This window comes from Cyrtonyx montezumae, unplaced genomic scaffold, assembly GCF_038088225.1.
Source record: "Cyrtonyx montezumae isolate F1298 unplaced genomic scaffold, pur_monq_1.0 scaffold_1, whole genome shotgun sequence".
Lineage (NCBI taxonomy): Eukaryota > Metazoa > Chordata > Aves > Galliformes > Odontophoridae > Cyrtonyx > Cyrtonyx montezumae.
The window spans coordinates 5,310,529-5,333,353 of record NW_027071825.1 but is presented as its reverse complement, the minus strand read 5'-3'; the positions used below and the strand labels follow the sequence as shown (position 1 = coordinate 5,333,353).

Here is a 22,825-nt window from a genome sequence, read left to right as displayed (position 1 = left end):
TTATTTTAATTACAAGCTTGTCTCTTTATTCAAACCATAGCCAGAGCTTTCACGTTCTAAATCAGGTGTACCTTTGCAGCAGGTGTACACACACATATCACAAGCTCTGCATACATGTATACAACTAAAATCATGAAATTGTAAATTTACATATATTGCCCTGCATATTTAGACTGTTTCAGAATGTGTATGTTTAGTTATGGTCTGAATACATGTAAGCTGTGTGGTTTTGCTTGAGCCCAGCGTGTAATCAGTTGGCACCTTGTTTCCTAAACATAAAAAAAAAAAAAAGAGCCTTTCAAAAGCTGGCTGGAAACTACAATTTGTGTGTGATTGAGCAAGGAGTGATCATCGTGCCTTGGAGAGTGATCCTAAAGCAGCCAGGTAGACATGGAACTCAGACATGCAGTGACAAACCAGTCAGCAAGGTGCTGAAGACAACATTCTGGGTTTTGAAATGTTTGTATACTTTGTCTAAGAGAATCCCCTGCCTCAGGCACTCACCTGCAATTCCCTAAGAAGTCAGTTCCTAGCTCTTTTTCTACTACAGCCTGCAGCAGCTCTGTCCCTCAAAAGTAAGTTCCTTTTGTTCCTGCTTCTCATCTCTCCTGCACATTTTATTTGAAAGAGCTATAAGGAAACATGTCTCTATATATGTATTGTTATACAGACACATTACTTTTTTGGGCTTGCCATCACCTGGACATAACTTAAATGCTTCTAGGTCTAAAGTAACCAGAGAAAAGCAGATCATCCCCATAGACCCATAACTCAAGACAGCAACAGGCACTGTCTAGGATCAACATATAGCCAGGACGATCATCTCACAACTAACTGAGCTGATGTGCAAGCAAAGGACAGCATTTCTGTATCCAGAGACAGCAAAATTAGGGATGGGTGTGTTGGAACTGGTGCTAGCACAAGCCTCAGTGCTTAAGCAGCAGACAGGAAAGGGCCTTCCATGCTTGAGACAATCTCCCAATAGGCCAGAAGAATTTCTCCTCCGTAAGAGTGCGATGTAAACAATACACTTAAGAACATCTGTATGTAAAAACGTAGAAACGCACAGAGTTGGTTACATTTATTGCATCCACAAAATTATACATGTATTTGCACATGCAAATACTTCCAGGATATTCATTGAGTGAAAACTGTATGTTCATGTGATTTAAATAGCAAGTTCACTTGCCACTAAAAGCTGCAGTTTTAATAACTGCAACTGACAGTTTTACTCCCCAAATGTTAAAGAACTCGAGGCCTCTTTCTGTTCTTTGTGCAACTGTTTTGCCCTGTTTTTCAAATCCTCTGCCTTGCCATCATTCTTCTCCACACCATCTCCCAGTTTGTACATTCGACTGGCGTTGGCACAAGCCCATATGTGACCCAGCTCACACCCCTTCAGCGAGTACTGCAAAGCACGGCTCATGTCCTTAGGGACCCCAGCAGCTCCTTGGAGGTATAATACACTGAGGTTGAAGCAGCTAGGAGCAAAGTTGCCATCACAGGCTTTTGTGTAATAGTCTCTAGCAACAACTGGGTCAGGTTTATCATTGTTGACTCTCCCATCATGGGCCAACAGCCCAACGCTGTGACAGGCATTCACCGACTTCTTCCCACCTTTCTCACATGACTTCAGGAAAGACCTGTAGGCAGCTTTTAAGTCTGCAGCGAGTCCACCTGTTCACCAAGAAACCAAGGTTACTGCAAGGGCAGCTTCAAGCAGATGGGAGCTTTCTGCTCTGCACTCTCTCAAAAAGATAGCAGCCCTCACTTTCGGTACTCCAATCAAAATTGTAAGGCTTCAGAGACACGTTGCTAACAGGAGACCCTTATCTGCTTCCTGGTAAGGAGATCAGTTTATGCAGACATTGTAACATATTAATTTCTACATAAGTTAACTAGTCAAACCGTTCTTTTGCCAAAATACCTATAGGAACATTTAGATTGTTTTAAGCTGCACTGATAATATTCCTCACTTGTATTATTTTTTAACAGAAGACTCACTGTTTTTACACAGTCTAATAGTGATGGGAGAAGGAGGAATGTCTTTAAATCAAAGGAGAGGAAACTCAGCTTAGATGTTGGGAAAAAATTGTTTACTCAGAGGGTGGTGCAGCACTGGAACAGGTTTCCCAGAGAAGCTGTGGGTGCCCCATCCCTGGAAGCCAAGGGCCAGGCTGGATGTGGCCGTGGGCAGCCTGATCTGCTTGGGGGGGCAAGCAGCCCAGGGCAGGGGGCAGAGCTCAAAGGTGCCTTCCAACCTCAGCCATTCTCTGATTCACTGCCTGCAGTCACTGTACCAGCAGATGTGTGGTGGTTGACCTGTAAGCACTGTTACCTGTCTGCGACCTTATTTCCTCCTTACTTTTTGCATGAGAGAACAGCCTGACAGGAATAAATCCATACTTTAAGGAAAGGGCACACAGTGACATTCAGCAGTGGGTATACTTACAGCTTATACGGACAGAAAAACATTACACGTGGCTAACCCAAAATCCTTCCTTTGAGGAGTTAACTTAAGGTTTGAACTTTAGGTTTTCCAACTTTCCCAGCTTTTATTAGGGCAATAAAAGGAGCAGGACAGGGAAAGAGAGGGGAAGGTGGGGGGGCGGGGGGGGGGGGGGGGTGCGGGAATGGAAGAGAAGGGAAAGGGCTGCAACGCAGCACCAGGCGCACCTTTGCCGACTGCCTGGTAGGTCCCGAGCCTGTAGCAGCTCTCGCCGTGCCCGTGCACCTCGCAGTTGTCCCGCAGCACTCGCGCGGCCGCCTCGAAGTCCTTCCTGACGGCGTCCAGGTAGTCGGCCAGGCGCTGGCAGCCTGCAAGGCACCGTCAGAGCCGCGCAAGGCCGGGGAGCGGGGGACGCCGGAGAGCCGCTTACCTTCGGGGTCCTTCTCCTTGAAGCACTGGTAGCTGTACTCGACGTGCAGGTTCTCCAGATAGCTCCTCACCTCCTCCTCGTCCTCGAAGTCGATCAGCCCGGCCATGCTGCGGGGCCGTCACCGCGCGGAGCCGGAGCCGGCAGCGCGGCACACACGGCGTCTGCGCATGGGATGGGAGGGCTTCCCCCACCCCGGAGCGCAGCGCTGACCGCGGGCTCTCCCTGCCGGCCGCCTTCGGTGGGTTGGGGTTTATTTTGAGGCGCCGTTTTGCAAGCAAACGTTGTACGAAGCAGTTCCTTACGGGATGTAACTGCGAACTCCCTAAGCTCGCGTTATCCGGGCGGAGTCATCGTAGCGCTGCTCACTTCGCGCTGCCAACAGGCGGCAACTGTATTCTCTTCCCTCTGCACTCGTGTGTCGGGAAGGGGTTTTTGTTGCTGTAGCTGAAGCCTGAAATTATTTGCTGTTCGAAAGCTGCCCCTCTCCAGCAGCTCCGAGGCGGGAGGCGAACCGCAGCGCAGCGGGGCAGCAGCGGGCTGCGACGTGCGGCTCCTTTAAGGGAGGCGGGCTCGGCGCTGCCGCCTGCGAGCATTCACTTCCAGGTCGGGGGGGGCAAAAGCCGGGAGGGAGGAAAGGGAGGAAAAAAAAACCAAGGAGGACGCAGCCGAGCTGCGGGACCCGGGCGCTCAGCGCCGCGATGGTGAGTGCGGCAGTGCGGAGGGGAAGGGAGCGGGACGGCGTCCGTGGGGCGGGAAGGCAGACGGAGGCGGGCGCTGAGGGCAGCCGGGGCCGCGATGGCGGAGCCGCCGGTCCGGCTCTGTCAGCGCGCGGGCGGCCGTGAGGCGCAGTGCGCCGCTGAGCGACGGGCGGCCCCGCAGCCCTCGTGTTGTGTAACGCGGCGGCTGCCGCCCTGCCGGTTATATAAAGGACGTGGGGGGAGCTCGGGGCGTGTAGGGACGGTGGCTGCCGCTCCCCTCATGGGGCTGGGGGGTACCCGGCGCCCAGGGCAGCATCCCGAGGCCGCATCTCGCTGCAGCATCCCGCTGCGCGGCCGCCTCCTGCTCGTGCCCCCGGGAGCTGCGGCCCGGCCGTCCAAGTGGCTTTATTTCAGCCGCCAAATGAAGTTTTTAATCTTGAGGGTCGGTGCCCCTTGCACCCGCTGTGCCGCCGTCGGGCAGGGCTGCGTGGAGCCGAGCAGCGATGTCCTGTTCCGTGGCACGGTTGCTGCTCGCGCGGTTCTGTGCGCCTATGCTGGAGTGCATCGCAGCACAGCTTTCTTCTGCAGTGTTTGCTCGTGTGCCGTATTTGTAGGCAGAGTTCATTTCTTCCCTCCGCATTTGATTTTCTGTAGCCTGAGAGCTGTTTCTGTATTTTCCCCATCGTATTCTAGTAGCTGCTGCTTTCAAATGGAGGTGGTGCAGGTATGTCTTAAGGCACCTAGCCCCACGAGCATCCTGCATGTGACGTAGCAGTTGCTTATTTCTGCTCCATGCTCCTCCTCGGCTGCCCCGTGTCATTTCTGGGAAGTTAAGCGAACAATTCAGGATCCTCTGTCCACTCGTTTCTGATTGATGGACCCATTTTCAAAGTTCTTTGTATTAATTTCCAAGTGCATGGCCCTGCTGTATAGTTTTCACATGGCACTATTTAATTTCGGGCCTCTTGTGGTTTCTTCCAACTCTATCACTACCAACTCTAATCAGTGTGTTCCCATGTGTGCCAGAGTAATTAGTGAAAATATTTAATGTGAGTTTGTGCGTAATGCTTCCTTGAGGGGTTAATACATTCTCTACTTCTGTTTCATTCTGTTAATTTCAGTAGGATCACAGTGAAACTTTGTTTTTTTCATAGCATAAATCCCTAGGGCACTGCTTATTTTTTGTTGTTCTCCCCTCCCTTTGTTAGTACTCCAAACAATTCTGATAAATGTCACAGAACTGCTGTTATTTCACGTTAACGATATTCGTTTTAGGGCTGAAACCTAAGGCTGTGCCACCTTTTATTTCCTCACAGGCTTCTTCTGGGAGAAGTAATTGCTACTGTTTGTAAAGTCCTTTATCCTATATCCCTTCTTTGGGCTTTCAGCAAGGAAAAGCTGATGGGATGAGCTTGGCAGAGCAGGGAAACCTCACACCCCTGAGTCTTGTTGTAGTGAGTCAGTAACTGGGCATAGAAATTGGAGGGTACATCCTAGAAATAGTTCTCTTGCAGCTGAAGTTGGTATCTATTTTCCAAGGCTTTATACAGGTTTATTGAGGAAAAACTGATCAAAAAAGTTTGTGGGGGGCGGGGAGAAAAAGATTTGATTTTTTTATGAGTCTGAGACACAAAGCTAGAAAGAACTGGATCTTTCAGGCTGGAGTTGGTAGGATCACAATCCCTATAGTGAAAAAGGCTCACACAGCAGTGGGGTTTAGTTTTCCTGCAAAGCTGGATTGCAGTTACTGTCAGAAAACATTGCATAAACCTTTCTTTTTTTTTCTTGTTACTGTTGTATAAACAGGTGGCTGCATGGTGATACCTTTCCAAAGGACCAGGTTTTGTTTGGATTCTCACACCCAACAAATTAATCTAGCCATAACCTTGGGTTTAAGATTCTCTTTTTTGCTCTAGGTACTTCAATGTGTCCCTTTAAGCTCTTATTTTTCTTTTTGACTGCATGTTGAAATATCAAGTAGATATGATCTGGCAGTAACTGATGTTGATACGAGTTTTTAAAAGAAAACATGAAGGATAGTGTTATTGGTGAGAGCCTTTCCAACTTGGGCTGTGCTGTTGGCTGAACAAGGTAACACCACGCTGAGGTTGGGGTTGTGTTTCAGCTCACTGCTGTATTGGATTACTGCTGCGTGCTGGCAGCCATGCAGTGCGCTCCCCTTCCCCTTCCCTCACCCTTTTTGTCTTTCTCCTTTTTTTGTTTAATTCTCCTTCCTTTATAAAGCTTGCCTTGATGATTTTAAGTGCTTAAACATCTCCAGAGAAAGGAAGCACTGAAATCCTAACTCAGTAAGTGTTCAGCTACAGCTGCGGCCTCATTGGGAGCTCTTTAAGTGGGCAATGTTCTAAAGTGAAGAGAAGAAAAGGAATGCTGCTGGTCATGTAGAAGGTTTACAGGTCACATTCAGGCTATTCTACTTCAGTAGCAGGAATTCACTTTTATGGTCCTCATCAGGAGACTTTATTAGACATAGTTAAGTGTTTCCTCTGTCCATCTGTTACTTCCAGTGTCTTTGCTGAGTTTCTTCAGCCTTTCTACTACAAACTGAAGAGAAGTCACAAACATCTACAACTGCTAGAAGAGAAGTGAATAAAAATGACACTGCTTTTCACAAGTGTAACTGACCCCTGCCTGTGGACCCAGTCCCATTATTGCTATGGAGAGGTACTTTGTGGACTTCTGAAGTGCTTGTTTTGTACCAAAATTACAGTGGTGTCTCCGGATGAGATTGGCCAGCTAGAGGTGCTGCTTGAAAAAATAGCTTTGTGAGTCATATGCTAGCAGCCTGTCTGCAGGGCTAAAAATTCTCATCAGAGTTTGTTCGCTGATGTATGAAAGTGTGTTAGCTCTTCTGGCACAAATTATGCAATAGTGCCAGAAGGGATGAACAGAGCCCAGATTCTGGTTTTTGTCATGGCTAAGGATCAAATTAGAAGCACAGGAGCTAATGAGGGATGAGGCCATCTTTGCTTCACTGGGACTAATTTTCATCTTCCTTTGAGTAAAGACTCTGATTTTCATTTGAATCGACAGCTGTCTTAAGCCCTGTATCTGTATTAATTTCAGGTTGAGACAAATATTTTCCTCTTTTATTTTCTCTTATTATTTAAAATAACTAGTTGAATTTCTCTTGAGGAATATCTCAGGTGTTTTTGCACATAATAAAGAAAAAAAAGACATGGATGATTCCATATTCTGTCCCTCCTCTTCATGTCAGCTTAAGGTGGGAGGCAGCCCAAATTGCTGTTTGCTGCTAACACGAGCGAGTCACATCACAAAGTAACTCCTGTTTCATTTTCCTGTTTCACAGCTGTCGTTTTCTTTATATTTCTTCTATATAACTTTTGTATGTTTCTGTACTTCAGTAGTGAGAATATTAGGCAAATGAAGCAACAGAAATTAAAAGAACTAGAAAAGAAAGGTGAAATTGCCTGGAACTTTCAAAAGAAGAAGTAAACTGCCTTTTTTTTTTTTCCCCTATGAGATGTGGCTGCAGTTGATGCTGTTATTTCCAAAGCTATCCGGGGGAGTGTGTACCAGTCACTCAGCCCTTTTGTGCAGCGCTGGGGATGATTCACAGTGCTGTGAGTCGGCCGCTGTGCTGATGGATCTGTGAGACCGAAAACAGAAGGCTATTCTTAGACATTGGATTAAGAAAGGGAAACTCTGGAGGTGACTGGGTATCAGTGTGCAATCTCAGGCTCTGAAGGAAAAGTTGAAGTTCCTATTTTGCCTTGTCCTCTCTACCCAGTGCTCTGATGCTATAGGTGATTTCCAGGTCCTCAGCGCGAAAAGGAGGGAACTGGTATCTTTTATCAGAAGGAATCTGTAAGAATAGTTACCCTGTTGTAGAACAGAATTATTTATCTATTTATTTTTGAAATCCAAAGCTTTACCTGCCCTTTTCAGTATCAACGATTCCTCTAAACCACGTGAGATTTATCTTTGTTTCTAATGTAAGTTGGTGGTCAACTTTGAGTCTGAGCTGATTTCAATGGGAGATAAAAGAAATAATTATTTCAGTCAAGTATTACTTCTTGGTGTAGTAATTCTTTCAGTCTATTTTGACTAATTCTCAGCAGATTTCATAAATTTAAATTCTCTCATCAGAAATAAGGAGCGTTCTCAGTGAACACCGTCAGGCAGGCTGGTGGGTCCTGGGAAGGAAATGCCCACCAGTTTGGCATTGTTTGTTATGTGACTTGGCTTACCAGGTTAGTGCTGCTCTAAGGGGCTTCTCATCTGTAATATTTGTTTGGTGAAGTGTGAGTGGCGCTCACAAAAAGTTATTTTCCCAAAATATATAGAGGAATGGAAGAATCACAGAGAAAAAAAATTGTCTAAATCGTCTCTGTTTCGTTGTGACAGGAGGAAGCTTCTCCTTACTCCTTACTTGACATCTGCTTGAATTTCCTCACTGCTAACCTAGAGAAGTTCTGTACAGAAAGGCAAGATGGAACGCTGTGCTTGCAGGAGCCGGGGATGTTTCCTCAGGAGGTGGCTGATCGATTACTGCAGACGATGGCACTTCATGGTAAAAACAGTTCTTTGTAGGTCATCAGTGAGAGCACTCTACTGGGATGTGACAGTGCAGTTCTGGCATGTTCTGTAGTAAAATCTGTTGGAACTACTTAAAATGAATTCCTTCATCTCTGAATAGAGAATTTCTGGTATTTTGGCTGCACCGTAAGTTCAGCTGCACGTCACACAGCCCTATAGAAAGCTCTAAATAGAAAGGCCTTTGTCTTGTATTTCGGATTATAATCAAATGTTCTTTTAAGTGATTGTTCTTTAGTAAATCTTTCAATCATTTTATTTTCTGAAGATTTAACTCAACTTCTAACAGTGCTCAAATATTTCAGTACTTCCTGCAGACCAGTTAACTGAATTATTTCTTTTTTTTACCTCGTGTCAGTATAATTACATTATGAAATGTTGTGATTCCTTCATTAAAATGGTTTCTCATCACTTTTATCTCTTCTGCTGCAGTGTAATCATTTTCTCAAAGGCGTGTGGTGTTCTTATATCAGGTACTGGACCTGTGGCATTCTGTCAGTGCATTAGATGGGAGAGATGCTGTCTTTGCTTTCTTTAAGCATGACAAAGGAAAATGTTATGCTTCTGTAAAAGCTTCATAGCATGAAAGCAGTGAATGTGAGGATTAACCTAGAGAGGGGGCAGGATTCCCATTCCTTCCCACTTCCCTTAGAGATGAGACAGACACAAGAAAATTGCTGTTAACAGAGCAAAGGCCCCCTCCTGTGGGTGCAGATTTGACTGGTTGGCTGTGCAAATATTAGTCTTGTAGTTTTTCCCAGTTGTTGCCAGTCTGATATAACAGGAGAGATTGTCCCAGAAATACTCAAATGCAAAAAACCTCAATTTTCAACTTTTTGCTCTCTGATAAGTAATGGTTTAGAATAGTCTCAAGAAATCCAGTTCAAAGAACAGAAATGCTAGTGCCAGCAGTGGTGAGGGCAGTCCCAGCCCACTGTGTCAGAGTGCAGGAGGGCCAAACAAAAAAGCAGAAAAAAACAACCAAAAACCAACAGATAAACAGGGTTAGCCAAGGTAGGCCAGGCAGAGAGCTCAACTTGATCCTTCATTTAAAAGAGATTGACAAAAATTACTAAGAAGTTGCATTTTAGTTATATTTTAACCAAGTTACTGTACTTCATTTATCTCCAGAGTAGCAATCACCTCGTATTATATTTCTGCTTTTTTTCTGCAAAGGAGCCATTCCTCAGCTGCCTGGTTAGAAATGCCTGAATTGTTTGTTCTTTAGGAAGGTCTGCAGATCTTAATTTACCTGTTACAAAGGCAGTTACTAGCTCAGGGCTTAATTAACGTTACAGTTTGTCTAGATTTGTTTTTATGCAAATATACTGTGTTTTCAGTTTCTTTTCTGTCTTCAGTGTGCTTGGAGATACAGAACAGGGACACTGACATTTACAACCCTCTGGAGCAAAACTAGAAGGAAAGACTCTTCATACTCCATTTATATGCATGCTTGTGTACCCATACCCATCTCATATGGTTGTTTATAAAATTATTGCTCTGTTGATGACACAAATAAAGTATCTCAGTGTTTCCAGTGAGTTTTGGATAATCCTGTGCATGAAGCTAATCTTTTCAGCTAGCGTTTTGTCAGTATGCTGCAGGAGGAGACTTAATCTTTCTGCTTTGTAGCAAGATTTTAAGATGACTGTGTGATAATCTCAAGCAAGACTGCTGTATTTCCTTTTTTCACTGCTTTCTCTCCTTCCTACTCTTTACTTAGCCTTCTGCTGCTTCGTTTTGAAACACTTTTTAGGTTTCTTTCTCACATGTAGCTTGTTTCTGAGCAACACTCCTACCTCCTTCATGAAGGATCTGTGAAATAACTTATCTGTCTCATATAGCGTATTGATCCTGCTTATGAATTCAGTTGATTGCTTCAGTATTCAATTGAGTTAAAGCAAGATGCAAGTGGATTGTTAATTGCTGGTACTATGTGGAGGTTAACAGAATGGTGTCCAGGGAATAAAGCTTCAAGGCCTTTTGAAATTCTGCTTCTAGCACCTTCCTGTCCAGTTATGGCAGGCTGAAGTCTGAATGTTTTCAAATTAGACCCACATCTTATTTTGTTGCGTGTTCCTCCTTCTGAACAAGGCACCTATTGTGAATGTTCAGCATCTTAACTTCACTGCCCTGCTCTTTAACACGAGGTTATCCAGAAGTGCATTCATGGTCTTCAGAGCAGAATTTCAGAAGATTGTGCCATCAGGAGCGTAACGGCCCAAGATGTGCTATTTTGCAATTCATTCACTTTGCTAACACTTCTTACTTGTTTCCCTTTGGCTTCTTAAAGTAGAAGTGTTGCTCTAGACCGCTGGAACTGAACGCTAATGCTGTTTTCCAACAGGGCTTCTGAATGATGGAACTGTGGGTGTCTTCCGAGGAAACCAGATGCGTTTGAAACGAGCTTGCATCCGGAAAGCAAAGATCTCAGCTGTGGCCTTCCGGAAAGCATTCTGCCATCACAAGCTAGTAGAACTTGATGCTACGGGGGTGAATGCAGATATAACAATCACAGACATTATAAGCGGGCTCGGCAGCAATAAATGGATCCAACAAAACCTTCAATGCCTTGTGCTGAACTCGCTGACTCTTTCTCTGGAAGACCCCTATGAGAGGTGCTTCAGTCAACTGTCTGGGCTTCGTGCATTGAGTATTACCAACGTTCTGTTCTACAACGAGGACCTGGCAGATGTCGCTTCTCTTTCTAGGTTAGAAAGTCTGGATATATCAAACACCTCTGTTACTGACATAACAGCACTTCTCACCTGCAAAGACCGCCTGAAATCCTTGACCATGCACCACCTGAAATGCTTGAAAATGACCACAACGCAGATTCTGGATGTTATAAGAGAACTAAAATATCTGAATCACCTTGATATTTCAGATGACAAACAGTTCACATCAGACATAGCACTTCGTTTACTGGAACAGAAAGATATTTTGCCTAACCTCGTGTCTCTGGACATTTCTGGAAGGAAGCATGTCACAGATAAGGCTGTAGAAGCATTTATCCAGCAACGGCCAACCATGCAGTTTGTAGGATTGCTAGCTACTGACGCCGGCTACTCAGAATTCCTGACAGGAGAAGGAAACCTAAAGGTTAAGTGGGGGAATTTCTCAGAAAAATGAAAATGTCCAGGAAATACAGATCTAATCATGTGTAACAAATGCATGTGGGTGTTTGAGGAGGAAGATGTAGGTTCCTTTTTTAACTGTTCCATTTTATTACTGACTTTAAATTCCTACTTAGTTCTGGCACAGAAACTGCTAGATGTAAATAGTACCATTGTAAAAATATATGCATGAAATATAACATGTATATTTACATTTGTTTCTCTGTGCCTTTTCAGTGAGCCTCAAGTCCTGATTTAATATACTAAGTCTAGGAGAGCTGAACTTAGTCTAGTCTGAGGTAATTTACTGAAATAATATTCCCAGGCTTCCAGCACAGTGTGTAGCATGAGGCAGCAGTATGTAAGAGGCTGAGGTACGGTTTGCATCAGCTTTGAACAGTTAATGATTAACACAGCAGATGAAATTTAATAACTGAGCTCCTGTTGTGATCCATCACAATATGTAATTTCCTGATTACAGTTTTCTGCCTACCTTGAAAGGTCTTCTGGAGGCCTTGAAAGGAAACTACGGAGGGGACGAGGAAGGTTTTGCATAATGTGGCCATACATCTCCAGTGTAAATTGAATTTTAAACTTCAGTTTAAAAATTTAGAGTGCCCTTGTTATAGGCATTGCAGCTATGGCAATTATTTAATGATTATTTTCACCTTGAACCTCTGCCAGTTGTTAATGGCCGGGTCTCTCGAGTGCAGAGTTGTTAGAGCTGTGGTAATATGTACGAGTGTTGAAACAGTGTTGGAGAAAGCAAGTTCCCCTTTGATAAGATTGATCTATGGCATCAGGGAATGGCACATGGTATAGAATAATTCAATAGAACCCTTGCTGTTCAGAATAAATGCTTCATACAATTGACTGTGCTATGCAGCACAGTCTTTTTGTATTTATTCATTTATTTTGAGGTGACCTGGAATTCATTAGTGACTATACTGAACTACTCAGCTGTTCAGTTTAGACACTACTAAACAATAAACAGGACACGGCTCTTGTGGAGATGGCATGAGTAAAATATCATTAGCTTTACAACAGTCCTGTGAAATATGATTATAGAAAGTTTTTATAAGATTAAACACTAGACAGGCATTGTAGTTGAAACCATGAAGCCATGTGTAAGTTCTTCACATAGTGTATGGCTTTCTGCACAACGTGTCAGTAAATGTGGTTGCTCTGTTTTAATCAGCAGAGAGATAAAGCAAAGTCCAAGCTGGTATTATTTCTGTTTGGGCTGCGATATCTTCCTGGTCTAGTGAGACTGGGAAAATTTGTCTTCCTGAAATGCAGAATGCATGAAATGTGTCCCTTCTGTCTATGAATGTTTGCTTTTCCTTGTGTGACAAATTAGGCAAATAAGTTCTGCCTGCTTCCCTGAGAGTATTTAAAGTGTTTGCAGCAGTGATCCTTTAAGTAGCAGGGCTGAAGAACAAACCACGTGTATCAATGCAACTGCAGATATAAAGTAGGTAAAATGTAGTAAAGTGAAAGATGGGGAACGTTGGGAAGTGGGAAAAATTTGCAGTTAGTTGCTCGTTTAATATTCTAAGCTTAAGCTGATGTTAGTCAACAGCTCGTATCTTCCAATGTACCCTTCACCTAAATTAGTTTATTGCTAGTTTTCACGTGTATTTAAGGCTGGTTTTAAGGGTGATTCCTTGTGCCATCAGTATGGGTTATTTCTTTAATATGATGCTGGAATGCTGTTGCTACAGGTTTAGTTTATAGGAAACCTGCTGTAAGAATAGAAAGGAAATATTTCTTTGGTGTCAGAGCTAGAACCAAAAGCCAAAAATATAGGCCAAAATACCATGTTTGTCAGCTTACCAGAGGAATTTCTTAGAGCATGTAGTTGTCTGTACTGTGTTTAAGCATTTGATGTATTGTTAGCAGATTCTGTTAGTTACAGAGTGCTACTTTGATGTAGCTGTTTCATATAGCTGTGCTTATGGAGATGACTGAAGCCTAATTTTGGCTCATAAAGTGAATTCCTTATGAAGAGTGTTTGTAGATCATGTAGTTCTAGATGGAGATGGGCAGGTAACATAACCATTTGCTTACTGAAGACTTTGTCTGAAATATTAGTGTCTTTGAAACTGTAGCTTTGCAACTTTATGAACAAAATTCTCCAAGTAAGTGACATCTTGGACTAAAGATTATTTCTCTGTTCACAGGTATCAGGAGAAGCAAACGAGACTCAGATTTCTGAAGCACTGAAGCGTTACAGTGAGCGGGCCTTCTTTGTGAGGGAAGCACTCTTTCACTTGTTCAGCTTGACACATGTAATGGAAAAAACGAAGCCTGAAATTTTAAAGGTAAAGCAATATGGTCTTGATGAGGAAGTCTTGTATCATTCCTTAGACTGATTTTAAGGAGGCCCTTCTCAAAGCTCTGGTAAAAATTATTTGTGAACTTTTATGTTTCTGTTGTAATTTTTAAGATTAAAATTCTATGATGGATTAAAGTTAACAATAATTTAACTATGGAGAAGTAGACAATGCTCTATTAGTGTTCTACAGTAACTAAAACTGATTTGGACTAACTTGGTAATGTCTAAATTTAGTAGCATCTATGTTATTTTTTTTCCATGTAATTTTGAATGGAGTTTTTCATAGGCTCAGAATTATGTCCTTACATCACATCTGTATTGTGTCAAATCATATTTATACATTTGGCTCTAAGTAGTGGCAATTCCTAGAAACGTTTCTTACTAGCTGTTCTAGAAATCAGCTTTACGTTGTTAGAACAGCAGAGATGGTGCAATTTCTACTATGATCATAAAGAGAAATATCAGCAAAATAGACTTTGCTCCTCTTCTGCCCATCTTTCAAGTCGAACAAATGGGTTTGATCTTGTTGGTTTCATTATCAAGAAGATTTGAACAGTCAATGATAAACAAGAAGAATATTTTCTTGAGATCATAATCAATATACATAGCCAAAAACATATTTGGAAAGAAGCTGTGAAAAACGTTGGTATTTTGTTATATTTGAAGGTCTCATCTCCTTTGGGAGGCTTCTGCAAACAGTGCAAAAGGAGATATAGGAGTTGCCAGTTTTCAGTCTTAGAGCAGAAGGAAATATTCTTTCTGAGATTAAGATCACACCACATGGATTTTGCATTTAAGTGAAAAGGAGGCAGATACTGGGTGCTGCTGAGTCACTGCTGTGGTCTGCAGCAGCAGTGGATTGCTCATGGGGGGTATGTGCACAAGTGCATAAGTATGTAAAGTGGGTAAAACTCTTGCATTTCAGCTTGTTGTTATTGGAATGAGAAATCATCCCCTCAATTTGCCAGTGCAGTTGGCAGCAAGTGCATGTGTCTTCAACCTAACCAAGCAAGACTTAGCAGCAGGCATGCCTGTGCGACTTCTGGCCGATGTCACTCACCTGCTCCTGAAAGCCATGGAACATTTTCCAAATCATCAACAGGTAAAAGATGAAATTTATTTGTGTTATACTGGTTTCTTTTTCCTGTGGGCCTCGTGAAAGATTTCTCCAGATCTCACAACTTCAGGAGTACCTGTAAACAAATATATATGTACATTTGAGCAAGATTTAAGTAAATATTGCTTCCTTTTTTACTTCCTCCTTATAGGACTGTAGTTGGTAGAACCAGTGTTAACCTTGATGTGGCTTTTTAAAAAGACTGATCCACTCGGTCAGTGCTGAATGGTGTGGTGTGATTCTGGACAAGTGTCACTATTGAAAACATCTATTTTTAAGGTTAAATATTAGAAGATAAATGGGCCTTAATTTTCTGTTTTGTATAGCGTTTCTTTAGATATCTGTAGCTACACTTCTAGATATATGTCCTAACGAATGTTCTGGTCAGTGTCTAAAAGTGTCATGAGTGATTTTTGTGTGTGTATCTGGTAATTCAATGACCATTATTTAAACAACAAAGCCAGAGTTTTATGGCATTTTCTCAGGGAAAATGGTATTAGACCAACACTGAAGGAATAATTTTACTCTTTTTTTTTTTCTTTTAGTTACAATCATTTTCAGTACAGTCTTTGGAAATATGATTAAGGACTCATATCAAGAAAGTGTTCTGAAATATGTGCATCTCTGAAATGTTTCTTTTTAATTTATTACAGCTGCAAAAAAATTGCCTTCTTTCTCTGTGCAGTGACAGAATACTTCAGGATGTTCCATTTAACAGGCAAGTTTTATGTCAGTTAAAATGATCTGTAGCATTGCAGAGAGTTTTTCTGTTGTTGAGTACTGAAATAAGCTTATGATTTTTTATCTTTGGAAAGTCATCACTACTCTGGAGTGATCATTCACAGGGTTTCTAGCTGCAGTTTGTTCCGTTTATATCATTGTAGAGTGCTAGTTGGTGTAGCCTGTGGTATTTTGGGCCTGTAATTCACAATTGCTTTGAGTCATGATCTGAAAAAGTCGTCTAGTATATAGGTACTCTTGATTTCACCTGGCTGGGTCAGCCACTGATATTGTGTGAGAGGAGTCAAAATTTCTCTGGGGTATGATAGGATTGTGTTTTGCATAGACTTTCTACTTGAATGCTGTGTTTAAAGGCCTTTGAAGTACATTGGTTTGCTGTTTCAGAAAATCATGTACTGTTTTTTTCCTTTGGAAGCAATTACTGTGCACTTGGATATATATAATTAGAAGACCTTGAAATTGACTGAGATTCATACAATACCTGTAATATCCCAGTTCATTTGTGTGTTTTTTGGTACAAGGCATGCTTCTGATTGCTTACTCTTTTGTGTATTTCTATCTGGAGGGTATTCTGTGTACATCTTTCTTTGATTAAGACCTGTGAGACTTGTGAAAACTGAACTTATGGTTAACTTTCAGGTTTGAAGCAGCTAAACTTGTTATGCAGTGGCTGTGCAATCATGAAGATCAAAACATGCAAAGAATGGCTGTAGCCATAATTTCTATTCTTGCTGCAAAGGTACAAATTTAAACTTTGATGTAATCAATCAGATAGGATTTCTGAAGTCCTTAGAAGATGCTGATTATAGTTTTGTTTATTTACAGCTTTCGACGGAGCAAACTGCTCAACTTGGTGCAGAGCTCTTCATTGTTAGGGTATGTCAGATGCTTTCTTGACAGTCAAAAATACCAAATTCTCAAGCTGTGATAAAAACGGTATTCCTAAAGACTTAATATAAAAATAAGGAGAGAGAATTCTAAGAATGCATTAGGTTGTATTCATTTGAAAGTTCTTTTGAACAACAAAGCCTGGAGAGAGGTGAAAAGAAGCCTAAGTGGAAAAGCTTGACAGAATTTAATACAAAGTGAAATAAAAAGAAATTATTGATTTGCAACTTACTGTAGAAGACTGAAGATGCTTAAGAAGAGAGTGTTTGAATTAAATTGTTAGTGCTGTCAATGTTCGTGTGGCTCCCAGGGTTGTGTGGATGGCTTTGTGCCAGCAGTATTGGTACTGTGCATATAATTAGGGTGGAAACAAAGGAATTCCTTTGGCAGGTGACAGTGTTGAAAGGGGGGGAAAAAAACATTTAGCAGTATGTTTTGAGGGGTAAAGTTTGACCTTAAATACTTATTTATTCTGCTTATAAGAGAGAGTCTGCATGACCTGAGTCTGTGCAGAAACAAGCAGAGGAACGGATAGGATTTTAGATATGCAGTTGTAATTAGTGTTTTTTTTTGGTTTTTTTTTTCAGCAACTACTACAAATAGTTAAACAGAAAACAAATCAGAATCTTGTAGATACAACCCTTAAGTTCACACTGAGTGCACTTTGGAACCTCACTGATGAATCACCAACAACGTGTCGGCACTTCATTGAAAATCAAGGTCTTGAACTTTTCATGAGAGTTTTAGAGGTGAGGAGTACAGTTTGTGTTGTGGATTGTCAACCTAGGTTTATAATTAACATTGTCAGCAGTTACATACAATTTCTTTCTTTTTTCCACAGTCTTTTCCATCGGAATCATCCATTCAGCAGAAGGTTCTTGGACTTCTGGTGAGATGAACAAAATCGTCTGAAATCTGTATTGTTAAAAATCAATCTCTTTTCCATGTTAATCTGAAAATGTGTCTAATATTTTTACATTCTTCTTTAGTTGTTATAGTGTTCATCACTCACAATTGATGTTTTTTCTGACTATTTTGTCAATCCTCCAAAAGCAGTAATCGTATTGAAACTGACGATTACAGTGAACAAGAAGAGCTATTCAGAAAGGGCAAAGAGTCAGGCTTCAGATAAATCTAAATGCAAAATGTAATGGAAAATCAATGGAATTTAGAATTGCACACTGGGTGAGATTTCATGAGATTGACTGTGTTTTGTGAATATTAAAACTAGCCTATTAATTAGTGTAATCTACATGCTATGGGTTAGAATTACTTATGATTAAGTCTCTGTGTTTTAAGGCAAATTTCTGTATTAAACTGGAAAATTTTTCAAATACAGAAGCAGTATTGATAACTGATTTTCATCTGTATGAGGATATCATCTTGGTGTTTGTATGTGTTTACTTACACAGTGTAGGTCAAATGTATATGTTCATCTCCCTTTAATCATATTATTTCTGTTGATGTTTTATTTCTTTCTCCCTCTTCCTTTCCCCTCCAGAATAACATAGCTGAAGTTAAAGAACTCCATTCTGAATTAATGTGGAAGGACTTTATAGACCACATCAGTAAACTATTGCACAGCGTGGAGGTGGAAGTCAGCTATTTTGCAGCAGGGATTATTGCACATTTAATATCTCGAGGAGAGCAGGCCTGGACATTAAGTCGCAGCCAGAGGACCTCTCTCCTTGAACAGCTGGTACTGAAAAGATCATTCACATTATCACACTCTTTGATTTTTGTATGTTTGCATTAAAGATTGAGTGTTCCTTGTTCTGTATTTTGCAGCATTCTGCCATTTTGAATTGGCCAACTCCAGAATGTGAGATGGTGGCTTACAGGTAACTATTGCCTTGATTTAGAGCTTGAAAAATACAGTAGGGCTGCACTAAATTTAAAACTTGTTCCTGAAGCAAAGTGAGTTGCCAGCCTGACATGCTTTTGTCCAGGGAAAAAAAAACACCTATCAACTTAAAATATATAGCGTGCTGATTTTCCCTTTATGATCAAAGAAGGGTAGGGGCTCCTGTAAAAGGTAAATGTAATGTTGTTAATGCCTGCCTTTCAGATGTTCAGGTCTATAGGGTCTAAAAAACTTGGACTCAAAGGTTGACCAGTAATATTACACTGGTGAGCACAAGGCTAGCACCATTTGTCCTAAATAAGGGAGCTTGAGGCCATAGAATCATAGAATCACCAAGGCTGGAAAAGACCTCTAAGATCATCCAGTCCAACTGTCTGCCTCTCACCAGTATTTCCCACTAAACCATGCTCCTCAGTATCACATCTGATTGTTTTCTGAGCACCTCCAGAGACAGTGACTCCCTCACCTGCCTGGGCAGCCTGTTCCAGCCCCTGACCGTTCTGCTGGAGAACTATTTGCTACTGTCCAACCTGAACCTCCCTTGGTGCAACATGAGGCTGTTCCCTCTATTACTAGTTACATAAAGTACAATTGGATAATTAATGGCCACTTAATCTTTGTTTCTGCTGTTTACTCCTATTTTTAAGGAGTAAGAATTGTCAACATGGATACACAGTATAATTTTGTAATTCTACTATATATATTTTTGCTAGCTATTACCTTAAATGTTAAAAGGCAATCACTGCATCTAAAACTCCAAGCACCTCAGAAGTTTTTCCCAGTTAAACCAGCAGGTAAACATGAGTAGGCAGTGCATGATCTCTAGGGATAGCTAATAGCAAAGTTGGCTGCTGATCATTTGTCTGGGTTTGTTTTTGTTTCTTTGTTTTCTAATAGGTCTTTCAATCCGTTTTTTCCGCTGCTTGGCTGTTTCATGACACCAGGTGTCCAGTTGTGGGCAGTGTGGGCCATGCAGCATGTCTGCAGCAAAAATCGTATGTATTAAGATAATTCCATCCATATGGTTTTCATTTCTTAGCATACTGTTCACTAGTGTGAAGTGGGAATAATTCCTATGGTTTTCATTCTTGGTACTTCAGAGGAACTGCATCGAAGCTTACACAAAATGAGGCAGGAAAAGAGTAATAAAAAGCTCTATAGATATTTATTTACCAGAATTTTACTGTTTGATGCACAATATTAATTTCAAAGTGTATACATGTGTTAAGATTATATTTGCAGCTTGTGCAGGTGCTTTCATTCAGAAATATTAATACTAGCAAAAGGCAACAAATTCCTTTCAAATTGAAGGAGAGCAAGGATTACAGCAGGTAGCTATGCCTTATCATTAGAATAGAGGTTTTAGTTAATTCTGGTCCCTAATCACCTTTTGCAATTATGTGCTATTTCGTGAAAGGCACTTTCTTAATCTATTCTTCCCATCTGTATAATGAGAACACCAGCATGTTCTATGTAAAATGCCTTGAGAGCATGTAATGAAATGCACAAGAGTTGAGGTAGGAAATAAGTCCCCAGAGCATACCTAAATGTAAGAATTGACAAACCTTCCTGTTTGGTTTTTTTTTAATTTTTTTTTAATAAAATATCTTCTGACAAAGTTGTAGTGGTCAGGCTGTGGGTAATAGTTTTTTTTTTTTTCATGTTAGTGACATTAAAACAAGGTTTCCTCCCCTCTTTGTGCCTCAACCCTGTTAATTCAGTGTACAGTCCTACTTGTTCTATTTATTTTTTAGTGTTTATTTTGTGCTGCCTAACCTCTGAGTGTTCAGCATGCCACAGAGGTTTGTCCTGACAGTGAGTAACTGCACTGTAGAATGCAGAGGCTGTGAATAACTGGGTATAGAGAATAAAAGAATATTAATTTTTCTTCCTGTATGTTCATTAAATACCTAAATTTATATCTTGACTATATGTCCTGAAGTTTAGTTCTGATGGCAGTCGATGCCAGAAGCTTCCAGAGAAAGTTGCAGAGAAACCAAATGTTTGGTAGCAAATGTAATAATGTGCTCTGGGAAAAAATGTATTTAGTTCTGAAATATCAAGTGTTATATGGAGATGTTAAGCTTTTGATACTTGGCACCAAATAGATTTTTGGAGGAGATGCATTATACTGTCATCCTCTTCTTAGATGAGGATTAAAAAGTGGTCTGGATTTAATAGCATGGATTTTTCTTGCTGATTTTTTTTTTCCTCCTTTCTCTGTTTCACAATGCTGAGCCACCTCAGTGAGCTAATTTACCTAAAATAGCAGTAGCACTGCAGTAAATGCGATCCCTGCTGAAATGTTTAATGTCAGGATTTAAACAATTCAGGCGGTGCTTCACTGAGATGAACAGGGAAACTGGGTGCATCTGACATAATGCTCTGTGGGTTGCATTACAGTCAGCCTGACCTTTCTGGAACAACCTCTGAAGCTTGTCTGTTAAGTTATAAGTGTGGCTCTTTGGGCTGATCTCTCCATGCAATAACACCGGAATTGATGCAGGCTTTTTAAAAGCTGTAATGAAAATTGAAAGTGAAGTGTAACTTTATTCTGAAAAGGTCTTCCTAGCAAATAGTTGAGCTATACCCTGCACTGGTCAGCTTAAGCAGCATTTGGCAAACTGTTTTCTAGGGAACTGTTTCCCCTTCACTCTCCTAGTCTGCATGAATGATGTGGTATATGTGATAACTATTCTAAATCAGTCTTTTGTAAAGAAGTTGCTTCTACTTGGGTAGTCATAGGCACTATATTTCTGCTTCTTTTTTTTCTTTAAGTTTATGTATGTGCACTTAAAATGCTGGGAGGGAAAGAGGGAAAGAATACTGTGCATATTACAAGGTGCTTTCCAGGCAGCTAGCCAAGACAGGTATGAAAACACAGTCTGCATCCTGTCAAAACAACTCTGTTGTCCTTTTGTCACCCATCAAAGTACAAATGCACTTCAGTAGACACTTCAGGAAGTGTCCTAAATGCTGCCTGGCTTAGGAGATGAAAGTGAATTTGAAGCATTGTTTACAATAACTGTTACTTCTACCCTAGTTGATTATTCATTTATTTATTTTCCAGCTGCCAGGTACTGCAGCATGTTAATTGAAGAGGGTGGTTTACAGCACTTATACAACATCAAGGAAAATGTCCAGACTGATCCACATGTCCAGAGGATTGCTATTGCCATCCTGGATAGTTTGGAAAAACACATTATGCGTCATGGGAGGCCGCCTCCATGTAGGAAACAGCAACAAAATAAACCAAACTGAGAGCTGCAGGTGTAAGAGTGTAAAGTATTGTCACTTGTAATAATTCCTTCTGATGTGTGTGTAGTTGGAGTAATATGTAATATAGTGGTCACCATTAAAGTGATTTGCCTATAATTGTGGTACCCAAAACCATGTATGGTAACCTTTGGTGAATGTCAACTTTAATGGCAACCGCATATGCAACTTGTCAAGGATTGCTGCTTGAGCTGGTCATGCCTGTGGGATTACTGCTGCCTACAGAAAGGTTGGACTTGTACAGATTAATATGCACATCTGAGAAGGAAAACAAACCAACAGTTCTAGGAACATCTTGTTTTTTGACTTCTGGGACAGAAGGTTATTTCATCCCTATGATTGCTGTTCATAAAACTGTTTACCAGACTGATGTTTGAGTAGAACTGTGTGTGGTTGTGGTATTCAACACTTTGACAGATTACAACAGAAGTTCCTGCATGCAAGTTACAAATGAGACTTGTAACTAAGGCGACCAAAATGTCCATCTTCTCATAACCCTTCTGAGCATAAGGACTTCAGCCTCCTTTTTCTTTTGCCTGCCAGCTGTGTTTTGTTTTCCTTGCTGCTAAGACTATGCCTTTTTGAAGCTCAGCTCTCCCGAGCCCTCTGTACTCTCAGTAAGGTTGGGATCAGCACTGCGTCAGGGAAAGTGGAAACTGTAAAATAAAGCAATAGAAACAAGTTTGATAGGAGACACAGGAAGAACGAGCTAAGCTTGAGATTTTAAACTCTGTAACACAGAGGGGATTTTGCTGTTCGAGAACTTTTGGTTGTGTGTGGGATCTTTCTTCTCTTTTTGGAAAACTGATAGGGAAAGAGAAGGCTTGTTAGAGCAAAATACTGACCTGTCCTCAGCCTGAAAAGGGACTGCCTGTCGTAACAGGAGGCCTGGGATATTTGGTCACCTTATTTATGAGACTAATGATTGTTTTCTGTAAATACTGTTAGTATTGTGCAGTGAATTATATTTCCAAGTCACCACAGTGCAAAATATCACCCAGTGTTCTGTGTAAAACCTGTGTCAATTGCATTGTTTTGTGAGGTGTGAAATTTTACATACAGATGCTAATTGTAACAACTTCTTTCTTCTTTGGTTACCTGTGGGTTTCAAATGATGTGTTGAATGAAACATATTGCACAGCATATGGATGCCTGATAAAATACAAGTGATGAAAGCAAACTGCATGTGGGTTCAAATTCACTTTTATTTCAGGAGTTGTTTCTGTTTGTCTGGGAACTGACCGATATTCTTTGACTGTTTTGTAAATACATTGGTACTTCAGTTTAAAAAGAAAACTTATGTTTGATAGTTTACAAGCAGGGATGACTA

At 41.2% G+C, this 22,825-nt stretch overlaps 2 protein-coding genes across 2 annotated transcripts; one reads left to right on the top strand and one right to left on the bottom strand.

Moving 5' to 3' along the window:
* Window positions 1–1,035: 1,035 nt before the first annotated feature.
* LOC136050265 (cytochrome c oxidase assembly factor 7) lies at window positions 1,036–3,085 on the bottom strand. The gene is made up of 3 exons (XM_065739018.1): window positions 2,880–3,085; window positions 2,677–2,817; window positions 1,036–1,677 (listed from the first exon to the last, which is right to left on the bottom strand). Exons 1-3 carry the CDS (start codon window positions 2,983–2,985, stop codon window positions 1,229–1,231), a joined length of 696 nt encoding a protein of 231 aa, XP_065595090.1. The 5' UTR covers window positions 2,986–3,085; the 3' UTR covers window positions 1,036–1,228.
* A 490-nt stretch (window positions 3,086–3,575) lies between these two features.
* Window positions 3,576–21,718, top strand: LOC136050236 (protein zyg-11 homolog B). Its single transcript, XM_065738972.1, has 14 exons — window positions 3,576–3,580; window positions 7,967–8,132; window positions 10,503–11,257; window positions 13,455–13,595; window positions 14,535–14,711; window positions 15,380–15,444; window positions 16,107–16,206; window positions 16,293–16,343; window positions 16,943–17,104; window positions 17,197–17,244; window positions 17,857–18,054; window positions 18,144–18,196; window positions 19,117–19,214; window positions 21,290–21,718. The coding sequence occupies exons 1-14, from the start codon at window positions 3,578–3,580 to the stop codon at window positions 21,478–21,480; spliced, it is 2,208 nt and encodes a 735-aa protein (XP_065595044.1). The 5' UTR covers window positions 3,576–3,577; the 3' UTR covers window positions 21,481–21,718.
* Window positions 21,719–22,825: the final 1,107 nt, after the last annotated feature.